Raw genomic sequence first — 22625 nt, forward strand, 5'->3', positions numbered from 1 at the left:
CTGTAGCAACCGAACGGGAAGCAACGTCGGCACAATATCTGTTCATCGGGAGCGTCAGGAAATGGGTTTCCATGGCCGATCAGCTGCACACAAGCCTAAGATCACCATACGCAATGTCAAGCATTGGCTGGAGTCACCGCTATTGTAAAGCTTGCTGCCATTGGACTTTGGAGCAGTGGAAACGCTTTCTCTGGAGTGATGCATCACGCTTCACCATCTGGCAGTCCATCGGACTAATCTGGGTTTGGTGGATGCCAGGAGAACGCTACCTGTAGTCCCAACTGTACCATTTGGTGGAGGAGTAATAATGTCTGGGACTGTTTTCATTGTTTGGGCTAGGCCCAGAAATCTTAACCGTACAACATACAATGACATTCTAGACTATTCAGTGCTTCCCACTTTGTGGAAACAAATTGGGAAAGGTCCTTTCCTGTTTCAGCATGACAATGCCCCGTGCACAAAGAGAGATCCAAGCAAAAATGAAATGGTTTGTCGAGATCGGTGTGGAAGAACTTGACTGGCCTCCACAGAACCCTGACGTCAACCCCATCGAACACCTTTGGGATTAATTAGAATGCTGACTGCGAGCCAGGCCTAATCGCTCAACATCAGTGTCCGACCTTGCTCATGCTCTTGTGGCTCATTGGAAGCAAGTCCATGCAACAATGTTCCAACATCTAGTGGAAAGCCTTCCCAGTAGATTGGAGGCTAATTATAGCAGCAAAGGGAGGACCAACTCCATATAAAGTTTTGACGAGTGTCCACATACTTTTGGTCATGTACAGTGAATGGATCCGATAAAGAGAACTATTTGTTTAATTTGGTAATTAATAGCTTGTTTGCAGTAATGCTTCTCAAGACAATTTACAGTGACTATTGAGATGGCACGTAGAAAGAAAACCGAAATATGCCGGCTATAGTATTTTCATTTTTATTTAACCCTTATTCTACCAGGTAAATTGACTGAGAACACATTCTCTTTTATACATTCAAGTATAAATTACCAAAGTTACGATAGATTGTTATATATTTTCTGTTAAGTACCTACATTCCTGAGGATTCCAGTAACTTTGGTCAATGTTTTTACATTTTACCGTAAAGGTCAAATATGTTCCCCCAATTTTCCCTTTAATTGCCACCAAAGTAACACAGTGGTGACATCTCTGTATCCCTTATGAAATAAAACGTAAAAATGAGTGCCAGAAACAATACAAGAAGCATCGAAAAGTAGACTTTTTGTCTTCATAGAGAGCCATTGAATTGTACCTTGACCAAGATACAGTGGAAGAGCAGCCGGCTGTGAAGCCATTAAACAACCGGGACAGAAGGCGGCCTTCTCAATCATGAGGAGAAAGGGACCGGGAAAGGAGGCGGCCTTCTCAATCATGAGGAGAAAGGGACCGGGAAAGGAGGCGGCCTTCTCAATCATGAGGAGAAAGGGACCGGGAAAGGAGGCGGCCTTCTCAATCATGAGGAGAAAGGGACCGGGAAAGGAGGCGGCCTTCTCAATCATGAGGAGAAAGGGACCGGGAAAGGAGGCGGCCTTCTCAATCATGAGGAGAAAGGGACCGGGAAAGGAGGCGGCCTTCTCAATCATGAGGAGAAAGGGACCGGGAAAGGAGGCGGCCTTCTCAATCATGAGGAGAAAGGGAAAAAGGACCGAGGAAAAGGAGGCGGCCTTCTCAATCATGAGGAGAAAGGGACCGGGAAAGGAGGCGGCCTTCTCAATCATGAGGAGAAAGGGACCGGGGGGGGGGACTTATTTAACTGAATTCAAGATTCTACCAATACATTTGAGTAGCCACTATAGCTGGCTGAAATGGTCCCCTTGTGACTGAATTGATTGTGCTGAAGAATTGCAGTTGAATTACTGAAGACCAGTTGAACCACCAAGGTAGTGATTGGGTGACATTTTATATGCTGATATTGTATGTTGGGGAATGCATCTTGTCTTGGAACTGTGTGAGTATGTGTATACCAATGCAAATGGAAAAAACACATGCATGCAATCAAAACTCGCAAATGTACTGTATGTCTGTGGTAGCTTCCATGTGGGCTGTCTTGGAACTTGTTGTTCTCCCCGATTCAGGGCATGGCGGAAATGATAAATTCACAAAACAACTATTATTAGTGTCCCATGTGCTTTAATTAGGATCATGTTCAAAATGTTTATTAAACACAAGCAGGCTTTATCACAAGTTTCAAATTCGCAAAGGTATGTTTTGAAGCAGTTTGAAATAACAAAGTTTGCGCTGATTTTCAAAGCACACCTCACAACCAGGCTCTTGAGAACGGGGCGGCAGGTAGCCTCGTTGGACTAGTAACTGAACGGTTGCAAGATTGAATCCCAGAGCTGACAAGGTAAAAATCTGTTGTTCTGCCCCTGAACAAGGCAGTTAACCCACTGTTCCTAGGCTGTCATTGGAAATAAGAATTTGTTCTTAACTGACTTGCCTAGTAAAATAAAATAAAATGTAACACATTGAATTGAAACGCAAGACCAACTCTAGCCTACACCATGCAATACATTATCACTACAACCCTACTTTTGGCCTTTCGTCTAGTGGATAACACCACCACGTTCACTATCCATCCGATCCCTCATGGGATCAAATCCTGGTTCCACAGCTACTTCGACAAAAAAATTGATCAGCATTTCTCTGTCTATCTACATTATCCTGTCTGTTCAACTACAACGCTTGAAGAAAAAATAAAATGGTGAAACAGGCTTTTCAGTTGTTTTTATGACCAAATGATTTGTCATTACAGGCACATCTGTGGTGACGGTGGTGGCAACAGATGCGGATGACCCCACATATGGAAACAGTGCCAGGGTGATCTACAGTATCCTCGAGGGCCAGCCCTACTTCTCCGTGGAACCAAAGACAGGTGAGGATTAAACCAAATCACACAGAGGTGTATACTGTCTAAAAGCTGGATCAACGAACACCCCAAGGTGTTGGAAGCCAGGGTCAGCCACAGTGAAGCACCCCTGGAGCAGGTTTAGGGGTTAAGTGCAAAATAGGGATACCTAGCATCCCATCACATTCTGTGCTGTCTGCCGTCACTTATACGCATAATTACATACAAATGATTAAACCTCCGCAGGGATAGTTTGTTAAATATGAGATATATTGGAGAATTCTGACATTATGTTACACAGAAAAGTCAAGTTTCCTCAAACTTAAACAAAAGGAAATTAGATTGAAAGCTTATTTGAGTGTTTTATGTTTTGTACATTTTCAGTTTGTAGATTAAATACATCACTGAATATTTCTTCAAATTGCCCAGTAGCGGTACGTGGGTAAGATCACTGAGGAAGCCAAGCCAGGATTAAAGCCATGTTACAACTTATGTTGTGGTAATTGCAATGTTTGCTCTATAACCCATTAATTCATATGCCACCGTAATACACGATAAAGCCGAGACAACAAAATGACATTAAATCAAATGTTATCGGTCACATACACATATTTAGCAGATGTTATTGCGGGTGTAGCGAAATGCTTGTGTTCCAAGCTCCAACCGTGCAGTAGTATCAAACAATTCACAACAATACACTCATCTAAAAGAAAAAGAATGGAATGAAGAAATGTATCAATTTTAGATGGAGTGACATCGACTAAAATACAGTAGAATAGAATACAGTGTACATATATGAGATGAGTAAAGCATGTCCAAAATTCCGTCAACAGTCACACTGTGGCAGGAATAAATTCAACTACACACAAATGAAAGTAAACAATGCAGGTAACAAAACGTTACATGACCTACAGCCTGTAACGAACTTCATCTGTTGTTTTAAGAGAGTCAGACCGAAATGCAGCGTGTAGGTTACTCATGACTTTTAATGAAGATAATGCGGTACATGAAATAACTGAAAATACAAAAACAACAAACGAGTGAAACTAATTACAGCCTATCTGGTGACTAACACAGAGACAGGTACAATCACCCACGAAATACAACGCGCACTCAGGCTGCCTAAATACGGTTCCCAATCCGAGACAACGAGAATCAGCTGACTCCAATTAGGAATCGCCTCAGGCAGCCAAGCCTAACTAGACACACCCCTAATAATACACACTCCCAATTACTACAAACCCCAATACGAAATACAACATATAAACCCATGTCACACCCTGGCCTACCCAAACATATAACAAAAACACAAGATACAATGACCAAGGCGTGACAGAACCCCCCCCTAAGGTGCGGACTCCGGGACGCACCTCAAGAGCATAGGGAGGGTCTGGGTGGGCGTCTGTCCATGGTGGCGGTTCTGGCTCGGGACGTGGACCCCACTCCATAAATGTCCTAGTTCCTCCCCTTCGCGTCCTAGGATAATCCACCTTCTCCGCCGACCATGGCCTAATAGTCCTCACCCTGATCCCCACATAACTGAGGGGCAGCTCGGGACCGAGGGACAGCTCGGGACCGAGGGGCAGCTCGGGACCGAGGGGCAGCTCGGGACAGAGGGGCAGCTCGGGACAGAGGGGCAGCTCGGGACAGAGGGGCAGCTCGGGACAGAGGGGCAGCTCGGGACAGAGGGGCAACTCGGGACAGAGGGGCAGCCCGGGACAGAGGGGCAGCCCGGGACAGAGGGGCAGCCCGGGACAGAGGGGCAGCCCGGGACAGAGGGGCAGCCCGGGACCGAAGCAGCCCGGTACTGAGAGGGAGCCCAGTACAGAGAGGAAGCCTAGTACTGAGAGGAAGCTCAGTACTGAGAGGAAGCTCAGGCAGGTAGTAGGCTCCGGTAAATCCTGGCTGGCTGGTGGACCTGGATGATTCAGGTTGTCTGGCCGATCTAGAAGATCTTGGCAGACTGGCACTTCTGGCGGATCCTGGCAGACTGGCACTTCTGGTGGATCCTGGCAGACTGGTGACGCTGGGCCGACTGGCGGCGCTGGGCAGACAGGAGACTCCGGCAGCGCAGGAGAGGAGAAAGGCTCTGGCTGCGCTGAACAGGCGAGGCGCACTGGACGCGCTGGGCCGACTGGGAGCACTGGTGGCGCTGGACAGACAGATAGATCTTGACAGCAGTGTAGGCACAGGACGTGCAAGGCTAGGGATGTGCACAGGAGGCCTGGTGCGTGAGGCTGGCACCAACTTCACCAGCTGACTAACACGCACCTCAGGTTGAGTATAGAGAGCCAAGCAAGTTAATGTATCAGTTTACTAAACAGTTTACTAAACAACTATGGTATTGGTTGAGAGAATGCCAAGAATGTGCAAAGCTGTCATCAAGGCAAAGGGTGGCTACTTTGAAGAATCTCAAATATAAAATGTATTTTGATTTGTTAAACACTTTTTTGGTTACTACGTGATTCCAAATGAGTTATTTCATAGTTTTAGTCTTCACTATTATTCTACAATGTAGTAAATAGCAAAAATAAAGAAAAACCCTGGAATGAGTAGGTGTGTCCAAACTTTTGACTAGTACTTTATCAAAGGCAGAAATTGTTATCTAGTTATCACTTAATACAACTCAAACTGTGTTTTATGATGGTTCTCCTGATGTTACTGAGTGTAAAGTGGGGGGGGGGGTGCACATGTACAGTAGTCTGTTCCCAGATTAAAAGCCTCTCCTCTGCCATCAAGGACAGCATTTACAACCTAACGCGCTGCCTCTTATTTCATCGTTCTTTGAGTGGAGTACTGAATGATGCATGAACCAGAGTGCTGACCGTGGGCGACGGGGACAAACTGTAATAACGTTCCTGAGTTATGAGTTTAAGGCTCAGAGAGGTGCTGGCACATTTGCCAATGATTATTCTAGAATACAACCATATGGTCATTGTCATACCAGGGAGAAACTCTTCCCAGCAAGCAAAATAGGTTGCAATGACATCGTTATGATGTATTTTATGTTGTGGTCAGGTTGTGTACTGGTTGTTTAAGGAGGTTTTGTTAATGTCGTTTAATCAACCATAAACATGTATCTTTATCTGGTTTTAACCTAATGATCTGACGAGATCATAAGAACCATAATATGACTTATTTCTCACGATGCCTTGATCTCGCCATCATTTTCTTTCTATTTTTTGGAGTGTAACAAAGACCACGTGATTACATAATGTGCCACATTTTGCACGCCGGGCAAGTCGTAGTGGGATTTGTCTATTATTTTTTAGGAGTTACTATAATATTATAAAAAATGAAAAAATGAATCAGTCATTTCAAGAAGGTTGAAAAATTGCCTCGTAGAAGACATAACATAAGTTGATTCAAAAACATACCAAGATGTAGCAAGTTATATTATAACTCAATGCCCTAAGTAAAGTGTTATTGAATCTTTTTTTGCAGGCGTGGTCAAGACAGCTCTGCCCAATATGGACCGTGAGGCACGGGACCAGTATCTGTTGGTGATCCAGGCCAAGGACATGGTGGGCCAGATGGGAGGACTCTCTGGGACCACCTCCGTCATGGTGACTCTCACTGACGTCAACGACAACCCACCACACTTCTCTCGCAGTAAGCCCTTCTTACAATGACAACCTACACCAGCCAATCCCGGACAATACTGGGCCAATCATGGCCGGTTGTGGATTCAAACCAGGGTGTCTGTAGTGATGCCTCAAGCACTGAGACGCAGTGCCTTAGACAACTGCACCACTCTGGAGTCCAAAGACTGTAAAAATGTGACCGGATGCGTCTCTGCTTGGCACTCAGCATTAAGGAGATAGACTGAGGGTAAGGCTCTGCGATAGAGTTATGTCCAGGGGGTGTAATTGTACATCATGCTGCCTCAAGAGAGAAACAGGAGATAGGCTCCTGCTCCTATGAACCATTCCGGCTCTCTCGTGGGTCTAAAGTTTGATTTTTAATAAGGGCAAAAATAACATTGATTTAATAAAACTGTATATAGATACTGTATACAATATTTTGTGGGCCAGACTATATCTACAGGACCATAATCAACCACAGAACACCATTACTCAACTCGAAAAGGCTATTTTTTACCATTTTTTTATCGCTACCTAATGAAAGGTGGTGCCATTGTTAAGAAGACGGTATTGAGACAATGCTATAACAGCATTATTGAGTGATAGAGAAGGGGTTGACCCATCTATCTCTATTTTCAGATCAAAAAGCACCATCCCAGTGACTTGTGGAGAATGAGCATGCTTTTGTCTACCTGCCCATGGACTTCAAGTGAAATTAGCAGGCTGGCTAAATCTGGCACGTTCACAGAAATGTTGAATAATGTACTTTGTCACTTTCAAATAAACTTAATAAGTTGCAAACCTGAAGGTTCCATGGTTCCTTGAGATGTGTGTAACAGTGTTGGGCTGCGTGGCGCAGCGGTCTAAGGCACTGCATCTCAGTGCTAGAGGCGTCACTACAGACTCTGGTTTGATTCCAGGCTGTATCACATTCAGGCCGTGATTGGCCTGTATCACATTCAGGCCGCCCTATGAGTCCCATAGGGCATCTGGGTTTGGCAGGTGTAGGCCGTCATTGTAAATGAGAATTTGTTCATATCTGACTTGTCCAGTTAAATAAAGGTTAAATATATAGAGATTTTTTAATGACTCAGCCAGGGATCGAGCTCCCAACCTTCCAATCTCAGGGTGGACACAAACCAGAAGTTGTTGGTTGAGAAGGAAATGGTGGTGGGAATCTATCCACAGACGTGTCAGACTCACACAATAGTTAATATAGCTCAATCTGCACAGGGCAGAGGAACCCTACAGAAACATAACAACAGAAACAGGTAGAATTCATTTAGCAACAGGGCGATGAGCGTGGACATAGAGCGAAGATGGAAAATGGTATCATCAATAACTTGTATGTGTGGGCTGTTTTTATAATTTTCCTCTTCTCTCTGTCTCTCTCTGTCTCTCTCTCTCTCTCTCTGCCTGTAGAAAGTTATCAATTCAGCATGTCTGAGTCCCTGCCAGTGGCCTCAGTGGTAGCCAAGATAAAGACGCTAGACTCGGATGTGGGGCCCAATGCTGAGATGGAGTACAGGATTGTGGATGGGGATGGCCTCGGGTTGTTCCGAATCACCCCCGACAGAGACACACAGGAAGGCCTCATCACTCTGCAAAAGGTATAATGCAGACCTTTCCTTTAAAGGAAGCCATCGCTTGAGGTCTGCTATAGTATTGCACTGTCCTCATGGACACCCTATAATACCAATAGATAAACGTGTCCGTATTAGGACAGTGGAAGTTGTGTCAGAGTCAGAGTTTGAAGTTGGTGTCAAAGCGACAACAACACCAATTCAAATCTCCAAGTGAGATTGACACATTCCATGGATGTGTAACTCTTGTCCATGGACACTCTATAGATGCAGATCCTTAATCTAATGCTTTTCCAACTCTGGTCCCAGATAGCTACTTTGTGTGCATGCCTTTGCTCCACGCTGGCAATAACACAACTGATACAGGTAATCATTTTTAATTTAACCAGGAAATTCCCATTGAGAGACAGGCTTATGTGAAACAGGTGTGTTAGTACTAGGCTGGAACTAAAGCCGGTACACACCATAGCTCCTCTGGCTGTGTTCATAATATGTCTTGCCTACTTTATTATTAACCTTTAATTAACTAGACAAGTCAGTTAAGGACAAGTCAGTTAAGAACAAATTCTTATTTACAATGACGGCCTAGCAGGGAACAGTGGATTAACTGCCTTGTTCAGGGGCAGAATGACAGATTTTTACCTTGTCAGCTCAGGGATTCGATTCAGCAACCTTTTGGTTACTGGCCCACCACTCTAACCACTAGGCTACATGCTGCCCCCTACTATTTACTAAAACTACATACTGTCTACTAATTATATTACATACCATTTAGAATGTACTGTTTAGTATAAATGTATGCAGTAAGCAACAAATATCAACATACTAGGATTATCCATATGGAGAATGCATTCAAAATGTGCACTTCTGTTGTTTCCCTTCGTTCATGTTGATACAGACCTCCTCTTATCTGATTATAAGCTGTTGTAAAACACACATGGGTCTGAAAACACGATTCTCTTGCTCAAAAGCCTGCAGCGAATTCTACTAGATGAAAAACCAAAATGAGTATGACATCCTAGCATTTAAAGCACATGACATTTTAGAAATTTGACATACTATAAAACTATATTATATTTTTGCAAATCCAATTCATCTTCGATTTAGAACACAAGTATGGGTATTAATACACGGCCAAAGTCTGTAAGATGTCCCTTGGAATTTGAAGAATTTGAATTCTAAATGATTCTTAAGTTTCTCTGAACCTAATCATAAAGCTTTTGACTCTTGACAAAATATGGAGATAAAAATATCTCTTTAGCTTTTTTATACAATTTGAATTATTTACAGACAATGAGTGTATGCTCAATACTTTTAATTATTTACAGACAATGAGTGTATGCTCAATACTTTGCATTTGATATCTTAAAAAGCAGTAATTTCATAACTTTGACAGGATGAATAAATGAGGAGGTGCGCGAGTGCGTCAGAAAACATTTTCAGGGTCTTGTATCTTTGTCTTAAGATCAATATTTTACCTTGGCACAGTTATGTACTGTACATCAAAATTTTCATGTTCCTATTGTTCCTCACTTCCTTCCTTCCCTCTCGTTCATCTCTCTCTCTCCCCTCCCTCTCTTCCTTATTTTTGTATTTACTCCCTTCCATATTTAAGAAAAACTTTGTCTCTTTTCTCAATCCTCAGTGGCATTATTATTCACCCCCCTTGGAATTTTTCCTATTTTGTTGCCTTACAATCTGGTATGAACATTTATTTTTTGGGTGAGTTTGTATCATTTGACTTACACAACATGCCTACCACTTTGAAATATTTTTTGTGACACAAACGAGGAATAAGAGAAAAAACAGAACTTGAGCGTGCATAACTATTCACCCCCCAAAAGTCAATACTTTGTAGAGCCACCTTTTGCAGCAATTACAGATCCAAGTCTCTTGGGGTATGTCTCTAAAATCTTTGCACATCTAGCCACTGGGATTCTTGCCCCATTCTTCAAGACAAAACTGCTCCAGCTCCTTCAAGTTGGATGGGTTTCCGCTGGTTTACAGCAATCTTTAAGTCATACCACAGATTCTCAATTGGATTGAGGTCTGGGCTTTGACCTAGCCATTCCAAGACATTTAAATGTTTCCCCTTAAACCACTCGAGTGTTGCTTTAGAAGTATGCTTAGGGTCATTGTCCTCTCTGGAGGACTGAAACAGGTTTCCCTCAAGAATTTCCCTGTATTTAGCGCCATCCACAATTCCTTCAATTCTGACAAGTTTCCCAGTCCCTGCCGATGAAAAACATCCACACAGCATGATGCTGCCACCACCATGCTCCACTGTGGGGATGGTATTTTCGGGGTGATGAAAGGTGTTGGGTTTGCGCCAGACATAACATTTTCTTTGATGGCCAAAAAGCTCAATTTTAGTCTTATCTGACCAGAGTACCTTCTTCCATATGTTTTGGGAGTCTCCCACGTGCCTTTTGGCGAACACAAAACGTGTTTGCTTATTTGTTTCTTTAAGCAATGGCTTTTTTTCTGGCCACTCTTCCATAAAGCCCGGCTCTGTGGAGTGTACGGCTTAAAGTTTTCCTATGGACAGATACTCCAATCTCCGCTGTGAAGCTTTGCAGATCCTTCAGGGTTATCTTTGGTCTCTTTGTTGCCTCTGATTAATGCCCTCCTTGCCTGGTCCATGAGTTTTGGTGGGCGGCCCTCTCTTGGCAGGCTTGTTTTGATGCCATGTTCTTTCCATTTTTTAATAATGGATTTAATGGTGCTCCGATGGATGTTCAAAGTTTTGGATATTTTTTTTATAACCCAAACCTGATCTGTACTTCTCCACAACTTTGTCCCTGACCTGTTTGGAGAGGTCCTTGGTCTTCATTGTGCCCCTTGCTTAGTGGAGTTGTAGAATCTGGGGCCTTTCAGAACAGGTGTATATATACTGAGATCATGTGACAGATCACGTGACACTTAGGTGCACACAGGTGGACTTTTTAAAAATGAATTATGTGACTTCTGAAGGTAATTGGTTGCACCAGATGTTATTTAGGGGCTTCACAACAAAGAGGGGAATGTATATGCACACACCACTTTTCAGTTTTACGCTTTTTAAAATGTTTTTGAAACAAGTTATTTTTTTCATTTCTCTTCACCATTTAGGACTATTTTGTGTATGTCCATTTATATGAAATCAAAATAAAAATCCATTTAAATTACAGGTTGTAATGCAGCAAAATAGGAAAAATGCCAATGGGGATGAATGATTTTGTAAGGCACTATATTGTGTAGTAATTGTGTAGTAATCATGCTACATACTATTTCGAATTGCTATTTTTATTTATTTAACCTTTATTTAACAGTTGATGTTGAGATGTTACTTGGACTCTGAAGCATTTATTTGGGCTGCGATTTCTGAGGCTGGTAACTCTAATGAACTTATCCCCTGCTGTAGAGGTAACTCTGGGTCCTCCTTTCCTGTGGCAGTCCTCATGAGAGCCTGTTTCATCATAGAGCTTGATGATTTTTGCCACTGCAGTTGAAGAAACGTTCAAAGTTCTTGAAGTGTTCCTCATTGACTGACCTTCATGCCTTAAAGTAATGATGGATTGTCATTTCTCTTTGCTCATTTGAGCTGTTCTTGCCATAATATGGACTTGGTCTTTAACCAAATAGGGCTATATTCTGTATACCACCCCTACCTTGTCACAACACAACTGATTGGCTCAAAAGCATTAAGAACTAAATAACTTCCACAAATTAACTTTTAACAAGGCACACCTGTTAATTGAAATTATTTCCAGGTGACTACCTCATGAAGCTGGTTGAGAGAATGCCAAGCGTGTGCAAAGCTGTCATCAAGGCAAAGGGTGACTACTTTGAAGAATCTCAAATATAAAATATGTTTCACACTTTTTTGATAACACATATGGAATAGTAGTAGTAGTAGTTGGAATAGTAATTTCATAGTTTTGAAGTCTTCACTGTTTATTGTAAAATGTAGAAAATAGTAAAAATAAAGAAAAACACTTGAATGTGTAACTGTCTCCAAACTTTTGACTGGTACTGTATGGCAGGGCAGATTGACCCGCATGCATCGCGCTAATCCGCTTGGTGGGAATTGTAACGTGGCTCATATAATACAGTGTTGCTACACTGTCCCATTCGAACACAATGGCCTCAGGGTTGCCATCCCACTTCTGACACCAATGTAGCTCATTTAGGGGGTAGTCCCAACCAGGACGCAAACCCGGGTGCAGCGACTGTCCAGCCAACACCTTTACAACAAGAGGTCTGAAACCTCTTGAGGTCGATAGGTGTTGAGTTAAGGTCGCTACATCACCCCCCACGCTTCTCTATACCAAGTCCCTCACGTGTGTACGCCTCTCCGATGGCCTCACGGGCACCATCACACTTCTGAAACCAACGTAGAAAATGGCAGGACAGGAATGCGAACCCAGGTTGCTGGCTTGAAAGGCAAACACCCTACGCATAGCACAAATAGGGTTAACCCACTTTGTAGGAATTGCAACGTGGCTCATATTTATTTATTTTTATTTCACCTTTATTTAACCAGGTAGGTAAGTTGAGAACAAATTCTCATTTACAATTGCGACCTGGCCAAGATAAAGCAAAGCAGTTCAACACGAACAACAGCACTGAGTTACACATGGAGTAAAACAAACATACAGTCAGTAATACAGTAGAAAAATGAGTCTATATACAATGTGAGCAAATGAGGTGAGATAAGGAAGGTAAAGGCAAAAAAAGGCCATGGTAGCGAAGAAAATACAATATAGCAAGTAAAAAAATTTTACACTGGAATGGTAGATTTGCAGTGGAAGAATGTAGAGTAGTAGAGATAGAAGTAATGGGGGTGCAAAACAGCTGGTGCTTAAAGCTAGTGAGGGGGATAAGTGTTTCCAGTTTCAGATATTTTTGTAGTTCGTTCCAGTCATTGGCAGCAGAGAACTGGAAGGTGAGGCGGCCAAAGTAAGAATTGGTTTCGGGGGTGACCAGAGAGATATACCTGCTGGAGCGCATGCTACAGGTGGGTGCTGCTATGGTGACCAGCGAACTGAGATAAGGGGGGGACATACCAGGCAGGGTCTTGTAGATGACATGGAGCCAGTGGGTTTGGCGACGAGTATATATGCCATTTAGCAGACGCTTTTATCCAAAGCGACTTACAGTCATGTGTGCATACATTCTACGTATGGGTGGTCCCGGGGATCGAACCCACTACCCTGGCGTTACAAGCGCCATGCTCTACCAACTGACCAGCCAACGAAAGCATACAGGTCGCAGTGGTGGGTAGTATATGGGGCTTTGCTGACAAAATGGATGGCACTGTGATAGACTGTATCCAATTTATTGAGTAGAGTATTGGAGGCTATTTTGTAAATGACGTCGAGGATCGGTAGGATAGTCAGTATTACAAGGGTATGTTTGGCAACATGAGTGAAGGAGGCTTTTTTTGCAAAATAGGAAGCCAATTCTAGAATTAACTTTGGATTGGATATGTTTAACATGAGTCTGGAAGGAGAGTTTACAGTCTAACCAGACACCTAGGTATTTGTAGTTGTCCACATATTCTAAAACAGAACCGTCCAGAGTAGTGATGTTGGATGGGCGGGCAGGTGCAGGCAGCGATCGGTTGAGGAGCATGCATTTAATTTTACTTGTATTTAAGAGCAATTGGAGGCCACGTAAGGAGAGTTGTATGGCATTGAAGCTCGTCTGGAGGGTTGTTAACACAGAGTCCAAAGAAGGGCCAGAAGTATACAGAATGGTGTTGTCTGCGTAGAGGTGGATCAGAGACTCACCAGCAGCAAGAGCGACATCATTGATGAAAACAGAGAAGAGAGTCGGTCCAAGAATTGAACCCTGTGGCACCCCCATAGAGACTGCCAGAGGCCTGGACAACAGGCCCTCCGATTTGACACACTGAACTCTGTCAGAGAAATAGTTTGTGAACCAGGCGAGGCAATCATTTGAGAAACCAAGTCTATCGCGGATGAGGATATGGTGATTGACAGAGTCGAAAGCCTTGGCCAAGTCAATGAATACGGCTGTGCAGTATTGTTTCTTATCGATGGTGGTTAAGATATCATTTAGGACCTTGAGCGTGGCTGATGTGCGCCCATGACCAGCTCTGAAACCAGATTGCATAGTGGAGAAGGTATGGTGGGATTCGAAATGGTCGGTAAATCTGTTTGTTGACTTGGCTTTCGAAGACCTTAGAAAGGCAGGGTAGGATAGATATAGGTCTGTAGCAGTTTGGGTCAAGAGTGTCCCCCCCTTTGGTAGAGGGGGATGACCGCAGCTGCTTTCCAATCTTTGGAAATCTCAGACGACACGAAAGAGGTTGAAGATGCTAGTAATAGGGGTTGCAGATCATTTTAGAAAGAAAGGGTCCAGATTATATAGCCCGGCTGATTTGTAGGGGTCCAGATTTTTCAGCTCTTTCAGAACATCAGCTGACTGGATTTGGGAGAAGGAGAAATGGGGAAGGCTTGTGCGAGTTGCTGCGGGGGGTGCAGTGCTGTTGACCGGGGTAGGGGTAGCCAGGTGGAAAGCATAGCCAAATTCTCAATTATAGTGGATTTAGAATATACTATTTAATAAAAACACAGTAAGAAACAAATGTCAACATCATCCATACAAATATTATTTAATCTAATGCACAATCGCATTGTTTCCAGCCATTTTTTCATTTTGATACAGCACATCCCCTTATGTTATTATCAGCAGTTGTCAAACACACACAAGGTCCCAAAAGATAATTCTCTTCCTCAATAGCATGCAGCGTATTCATACTAGATGAAAAGCCAAAAGAATTGTCGAAATTGTCAAAATTTTACATACAATATTTTCACATTCCCAACTGGGCTACTATTTAGAACTCAAGTACTGGTATTCAGACATGCCCAAAGTCTGACCCTCCGTACTCCTTTCCCTACTTCCTTCAATAAATATCTCTCTTTCCCTTTCAAATCGGTAGGGCCTGGACTTTGAGACCAAGTCGAGCTACACCCTACGTGTCGAGGTGTCCAATAGAAACATCGACCTGCGATTCCTCTCCCTTGGCCCATTTAGCGACACAGCTACAGTGCGCCTCATCGTGGAGAACGTGGACGAGCCGCCTGTCTTCTCCTTGCCGCTCAGCAAGATGTTAATATCGGAGGCAGCAAAGGTGGGCACCACCATCGGGACGGTATCCGCACATGACCCCGATTCCACCAACAGTCCCATCAGGTAGGGGTGTGGCAAGGATTCATCATCGCAAGTTCCAAATCGTAATGCTCTGTTACTGTTTGAACGTTTTTGATCAGTTCTATTTTGTGTTTCTACGACAAATACATTTGCTGGTTGTTCAACTGCTTGTTATGTACATGGTATGCATCAGTTGTAGCCTTCATCATTTGATGTTTGAATGTTCCTTATTATAACAGCCTGCATAAATGTACAGTATGCATCCCTGATTAATGCATTGCCCACAGATGGTCCATAGAATGCGTTTATACGGCGGGGGCTGTTGAATCTGGCCCATGATAGGAAGCCTCTTCAATAGGCTCTCTCTCCTGTCGACACTCCAGGTACTCAATAGACCGCAACACCGACTTGGAGCGTTTCTTCAACATAGACGCCACCACCGGTGTCATCAGCACCGCCAAGCGCCTGGACAGAGAAGTCAACGCCATACATAACATCACCATCTTCGCCATGGAGAGCTGTAAGTGTTCTTACTATGCTCTGTCTGCACAGTTGCTACATTATATCTGAGTTCTTGTCAATCACTGTTTACACCTTAAGGATACACAATGGAGTTGCTAATTGTGTACATCAAAAGTTTGCTTTCTATACAGTGAGGTGATTTCTGGACAATATGTCTATTTAAGAGACCCCTAAAGAGCACCCCTAGAGGCAAATGTTATGCCTCTTCAACAGTGACATCAAATACAATTTAAGAATATTTCACACGGACAAATCCCAAATTATCTTTAAAATTAAGTAAATCCTGTATCCTAAAAGATATACTTAAGCTTCCTGTACTATTTCCCAATGAATATAATTAGTAGAAGGCTCACTGAGATGTTGTCAAATTCTCCCGGAAGTCTGAAAATTAGTAGGGAGAACGTGCACAGACCCTTCATCTCCTTGACTTTTAAAGGAGAGTTTGAGCAGATGCTCTGCTGCTACAGAGGTTGACTGCAGTTGATCGCTGACTCTAGAACTTGTGGTGTTTGATCGAGCTTCACCTTGATTCAGAACGATGGCCGAAGCTGATCCACACACACACGCTTTCCTCCCAATGCCCGGGCTCTCCCGCTGCAGACTTTGTCTGTGACCTTCACCAAAATAAGTGCACCTGTTCCCCAATCATTCCATCTGACTCAGTACTACTGAGGCTGGAGTTCAATTAAACCTGCACCGTGGCAAACCCCCATTGGGGTTGGAGGAGTGTAACATTGCTCCTTAATCATTTTACTTTCAACATGTTTAAGTAGATTTCTAACTACTCAAACATAACGAATCCCGAGCTGACAAAGTAAAAATATGTCTTTCTGCCCCTGAGCAGTTATCGCTCTGGATAAGAGCGTCTGCTAAATGACTTAAATGTAAATGTAAATGTTATCCCAAGGGTTCTCCTAAGGGGACAGCTGATGAACCCCTTTGTAACCTTTTTTTCTACGAGTGCACAGTACTATCTACTCTAACATTGCTCCTGAGTCAATGACATTTCACTTTCAACATATCAGTAGAATTGAGTAGGGTACTCTAATGTCCCTCCTTGTACATTTAATTGAACTTTTAACATATTTTATTAGAATAGAGTACGACTATAACCATTCCTCAGTCAATTTCATATGACATTCAAAACATTTTAAGCAGTGCAATTAATTAGACAATGAGTGAATATTGAATAAAACTCAAATCGAAGTAGATATAACGGGCATTTTTGCAAGGGACAGTATATGAATTCTTTATTTTTTGTATTTTACCTTTATTTAACCAGGTAGGCCAGTTGAGAAAAAGTTCTCATTTACAACTGCGACCTGGCAGTAGCAGATAAACATAAAGCAAAGCAGTGCAACACAAACAACAACACAGAGTTACACATGGAACAAACGTACAGTCAATGACACAATAGAAAAAGTCTTTATACAGTGTGTGCAAATGGCGCAAGGAGGTAAGGCAATAAATAGGCCATAGGCCAATAGTAGCGAAGAAATTAACACTGGAGTGATAGATGTGCAGATGCTGATGTGCAAGTAGAAATACTTGTGCGCAAAAGAGCAAAAAAGTTTTAAAAAACAATATGGGGATGAGGTAGGTAGATTGGACGGGCAATTTACAGATGGGCTGTGTACAGCTGCAGCAATCGGTAAACTGCTCAGATAGCTGATGCTTAAAGTTGGAGGGAGATATAAGTCTCCAACTTCAGCGATTTTTGCAATTCGTTCCAGTCATTGGCAGCAGACAGCTGGAAGGAAAGGTGGCCAAAGGGGGTGGTGGCTTTGGGGATGACCAGTGAGATATACAGTCGAAGTCGGAAGTTTACATACACCTTAGCCAACTACATTTAAACTCAGTTTTTCACAATTCCTGACATTTAATCCTAGTAAAAATTCCCTATCTTAGGTCAGTTAGGATCACCACTTTATTTTAAGAATGTGAAATGTCAAAATAATAGTAGAGAGAATGTTTTATTTCAGCTTTTATTCACATTCCCAGTGGGTCAGAAGTTTACATACACTCAATTAGTATTTGGTAGCATTACCTTTAAATTGTTTGACTTGGGTAAAACGTTTTGGGTAGCCTTCCACTAGCCTTCCACAATAAGTTGGGTGAATTTTGGCCCATTCCTCCTGACAGAGCTGGTGTAACTGAGACAGGTTTGTAGTTCACCTTGCTCGCACTCGCTTTTCAGTTCTGCCCACAAATTTTCTATGGGATGGAGGTCAGGGCTTTGTGATGGCCACTCCAATACCTTGACTTTGTTGTCCTTAAGACATTTTGCCACAACTTTGTAAGTATGCTTGGGGTCATTGTCCATTTGGAAGACCCATTTGTGACCAAGCTTTAACTTGGTGTATCTCTGATGTCTTGAGATGTTGCTTCAATATATCCACATAATTTTCTATCCTCGTGATGCCATCCATTTTGTGAAGTGCACCAGTCCCTCCTGCAGCAAAGCACCCCCGCAACATGATGCTGCCACCCACGTGCTTCACGGTTGGGATGGTGTTCTTTGGTTTGCAAGCATCCCTCTTTTTCCTCCAAACATAACGACGGTCATTATGGCCAAACAGTTCTATTTTTGTTTCATCAGACCAGAGGACATTTCTCCAAAAAGTACGAACTTTGTCTCCATGTGCAGTTGCACACCGTCGTCTGGCTTTTTTACGGCAGTTTTGGAGCAGTGGCTTCTTCCTTGGTGAGCGGCCTTTCAGGTTATGTTAATATAGGACTTGTTTTACTGTGGATATAGATACTTTTTTACCTGTTTCCTCCAGCATCTTCACAAGGTCCTTTGCTGTTGTTCTGGGATTGATTTGTACTTTTCGCACCAAAGTACGTTCATCTCTAGGAGACAGAACGCGTCTCCTTCCTGAGCGGTTTGATGGCTGAGTGGTCCCATGGTGTTTATACTTGCGTACTATTGTTTGTACAGATGAACGTGGTACCATCAGGCGTTTGGAAATTGCTCCCAAGGATGAACCAGACTCGTGGAGGTCTACAATTTTGAAATGTGGAGGCAATTATTTTTATTAAGACTAACTCATTTGCATTCTCCTGTTCTATTGTTTTCTTTTCTTTCTTTCATTGTCTAGAAGCCAAAGGCATTATCCTTATCATGTTTGCGACCCTTGAAAGTTGTTGCATCTTTAAATCCCTCCTCTTTCTAATGGATATGAGCATTTCTGTCCATGAAACCGCTTGCATCTGCGGTGCGCATTATAGAATAGAGTTTTGAAATAGAACATTCCTGTGTAGGCTTACTGTCGTGTGTACATTGATGTGCCTGAAATGTGAATAAATAATAGTTTATCAACTGTTTAAGATAAACATTCTGATCTGTTCCATCAGCCCTAAATGATAGGCATACACCTCCAGTACATTACTTTGATAAGTATTTGTGGGGATTAAGAAGTGAGTATACACAATTCCCTGTCACGCCCTGACCTTAGAGATCCTTTTATGTCTCTATTTTGGTTTGGTCAGGGTGTGAGTTAGGGTGGGCATTCTATGTTGTGGGTTCTATGTTTTGTGTCTTTCTGCACCAGACAGAACTGTTTAGGTTTTCGTTCATTCTCTTTGTTATTTTTGTGAATCAGTGTTCAGTTCAAATAATAAAGATGAACACGTACCACGCTGCACCTTGGTCCTCCATTCCTTCCAACATGAACACCTACCACGCTGCACCTTGGTCCTCCATTCCTTCCAACAGCCATTACAGAACTACCCACCACCAAAGGACCAAGCAGCGTGGTGAAAGGGACTCTTGGACAGGTGAGCTATTTGGACTATGAGACAACCTGGGAGGAGGTAGAAAGTGGGTTAACTTTAATAATAAAGATGAACACCTACCACGCTGCACCTTGGTCCTCCATTCCTTCCAACAGCCGTTACATGCCCACAGAAAAATAAGTGGGTATACGGCATATACCCTCCACTACACTACTACTATTGAGGAAGAGAATCGTCTTTTCACACCCACGTGTATTTGACAACAGCTAATAATCAGAATAGGGGATGTCCTGTACAAAAATGAACAAATCACCATTACTGTCACGAGTCCGACCAAGGATGGCTTCCCTTCCCGGTCGGGTGGCGCTCGGCGGTCGTCGTCACCGGCCTATTAGCTGCCACTGATTGTCTTTCCTCCCCCTGCTTGTATGTTTATTGGTAGCACCTTCACTCTCTGTCCCCTGCGTTTGACTCCACACCCATGACACCCGGAGCATTACAGAATCCCGCACCTAAAGATTGAATGGAGTCAGCAGGAGCAGCAGCCAACCCTCTTCCATCGATGGAGGAACGGGTTCACCACCACACCACCGTCCTCCATCGGATCCGCGATGGATCAAGTAATGGAGAGAATGGACCGATGGGAGAGGAGTGGTCTCCTCTCTCCACCTTCGGCACCCCCGACTCCAGACTCCCCATCTCCCGACTCCAGCACCCTCCGTCTGACGCTACCAAGGACAGGTGTAGTCTCCGGGAGGACGTCCGCAGGGAGTTAGCATGTCGGGACACCGCTCTGTCACTGGATGAGCTGATTAACATGTCTATTCGACTGGACAATCTGCTGGCTGCCCACGGGCGTTCGGAGAGTGTCCTGCGCGTTCCACCACCCAGCCCCTCCGCTGGAGTCCAGACCAGGGTTCCACCGTGTGCATTCCCCCCGAGTATGCCAATTTGGCAATCACTTTCAGTAAAGTGAAAGCGACTAAATTACCACCTTATCGACCGGGAAGGGATTGTACGATAGATCTCCAGGTAAACGCTGCGCTTCCCAAGAGTCACGTGTACCCGTTGTCCCAGGAGGAGATGTTGGCTATGGAGACATATGTCACGGAGTCGCTGGGACAGGGGTACATTCGGCCCTCCATCTCACCCGTCTCCTCGAGTTTCTTTTTTGTGAGGAAAAAGGAGGGAGGTTTGCGTCCGTGTATTGATTATAGAGGTTGAAAGGCCATCACAGTGGGTTATAGTTACCCTCTACCTCTCATCGCTACTGCGGTGGAATCATTTCACGGAGCGCAGTTCTTCACAAAACTGGATCTCAGGAGCGCGTATAGTCTGGTGCGTATTCGGAAGGGAGACGAGTGGAAAACCGCATTTAGTACCACATCAGGCCACTATGAGTACCTCGTCATGCCGTATGGGTTAAAGAATGCTCCAGCCGTCTTCCAATCCTTTGTAGACGAGATTCTCAGGGACCTGTGCGGACAGGGAGTGGTGGTTTATATCGATGACATTCCGATCTACTCGGCCACTCACACCGCGCATGTGTCTCTGGTACGTACGGTGCTTGGTAGACTGCTGGAGCATGACCTATACGTAAAGGCTGAGAAATGCGTGTTCTCTAAACGAACCATCTCCTTTCTGGGTTAGCGCATTTCCACCTCGGGGGTGGTGATGGAGGGCGACCGCATTATGGCCGTGCGTAATTGGCCGACTCCGACCACGGTAAAAGAGGTGCAGCGGTTTTTGGGTTTTGCCAACTACTACCGGAGGTTTATCCGGGGTTTTGGCCAGATAGCGGCTCCCATTACCTCACTGCTGAAGGGGGCCCGGTGTGGTTGCAGTGGTCAGCAGAGGCGGACGGAGCTTTCAACAAGTTGAAGATGCTGTTCACCGATGCGCCCGTTTTGGCGCATCCCGACCCCTCTCTAGCATTCATAGTGGAGGTGGACGCGTCCGAGGATGGGGTGGGTGCCGTGCTATCACAGCGCTCGGGTACGCCACCAAAACTCCGCCCCTGTGCTTTTTTCTCAAGGAAGCTCAGCACAGCGGAGCGTACCTATGATGTGGGGGACCGGGAGTTGCTAGCGGTGGTTAGAGCTCTGAAGGTGTGGAGACACTGGCTTGAGGGGGCTAAGCACCCCTTTCTCATCTGGACCGACCACCAGAATCTGGAGTATATTCGGGTAGCTAGGAGACTTAACCCACGTCAGGCAAGGTGGGCCATATTCTTCACCTGGTTCCGGTTTACATTGTCGTAAAGACCGGGCTCCGAGAACGTAAAGGCTGACGCACTGTCCCGTCTTTACAACACGGAGGATGGGTCCACCGAACCTACTCCCATCCTTCCCGCCTTTAAACTGGTAGCACCAGTGGTATGGGAGGTGGACTCGGACATCGAGCGGGCGTAACGGGCGGAACCTGCGCCTCCTCAGTGTCCGGCGGGGCGTAAGTACGTGCCGTTTTGTGTTCGGGACAAACTGATTCGGTGGGCTCACGTCCTACCCTCCTCGGATCACCCTGGAGTGACGAGGACAGTGGGGAGCCTTCGGGGGGGGGTATTGGTGGCCTACTTTGGCAAAGGACGTTAAGGGTTATGTCTCATCCTTTTCGGTGTGCGCCCAGAGTAAGGCTCCTAGGCACCTTCCTAGAGGGAAGTTACAACTCCTCCCCGATCCACAACGGCCATGGTCACATCTATCCGTAGATTTCCTGACCGATCTTCCGCCGGCTCAGGGGAACACCACGGTTCTAGTGATTGTGGATCGGTTCTCTAAGTCCTGCCGTCTCCTCCCGTTGCCCGGTATCCCTACAGCCCTACAGACTGCGGAGGCATTATTCATCCATGTCTTTCGGCACTACAGGGTGCCGGAGGACATCGTTTCTGATCGGGGCCCCGAATTCACGTCCCGGGTCTGGAGGGCCTTCATGGAACATTTGAGGGTCTCTGTCAGCCTGACCTCCGGTTATCACCCCAAAGGTAATGGGCAGGTGGAGAGAGTGAACCAGGAGGTGGGTATGTTTCTGCGGTCGTATTGCCAGGATCGGCCAGGGGAGTGGGCACGAAACATTCCCTGGGCGGAAATGGCTCAGAACTCACTACGCCACTCCTCTACTAACGTGTCCCCTTGTCAGTGTGTGTTGGGGTACCAGCCGGTCCTGGCACCATGGC

At 44.5% G+C, this 22625-nt stretch overlaps 1 protein-coding gene across 1 annotated transcript in view; it reads left to right on the plus strand.

Annotated features, from left to right (window-relative positions):
* Positions 1-22625, plus strand: part of LOC124009912 (cadherin-7-like) — a 166737-nt gene that overhangs the window by 69847 nt on the left and 74265 nt on the right. The window contains exons 4-8 of the mRNA XM_046322164.1: positions 2770-2889; positions 6307-6474; positions 7869-8056; positions 14982-15235; positions 15577-15713. Coding sequence (XP_046178120.1) covers positions 2770-2889; positions 6307-6474; positions 7869-8056; positions 14982-15235; positions 15577-15713 — 867 coding nt within the window. The remainder of the gene's footprint in view (positions 1-2769; positions 2890-6306; positions 6475-7868; positions 8057-14981; positions 15236-15576; positions 15714-22625) is intronic.

Source organism: Oncorhynchus gorbuscha, linkage group LG22 (genome assembly GCF_021184085.1).
Source record: "Oncorhynchus gorbuscha isolate QuinsamMale2020 ecotype Even-year linkage group LG22, OgorEven_v1.0, whole genome shotgun sequence".
NCBI lineage: Eukaryota > Metazoa > Chordata > Actinopteri > Salmoniformes > Salmonidae > Oncorhynchus > Oncorhynchus gorbuscha.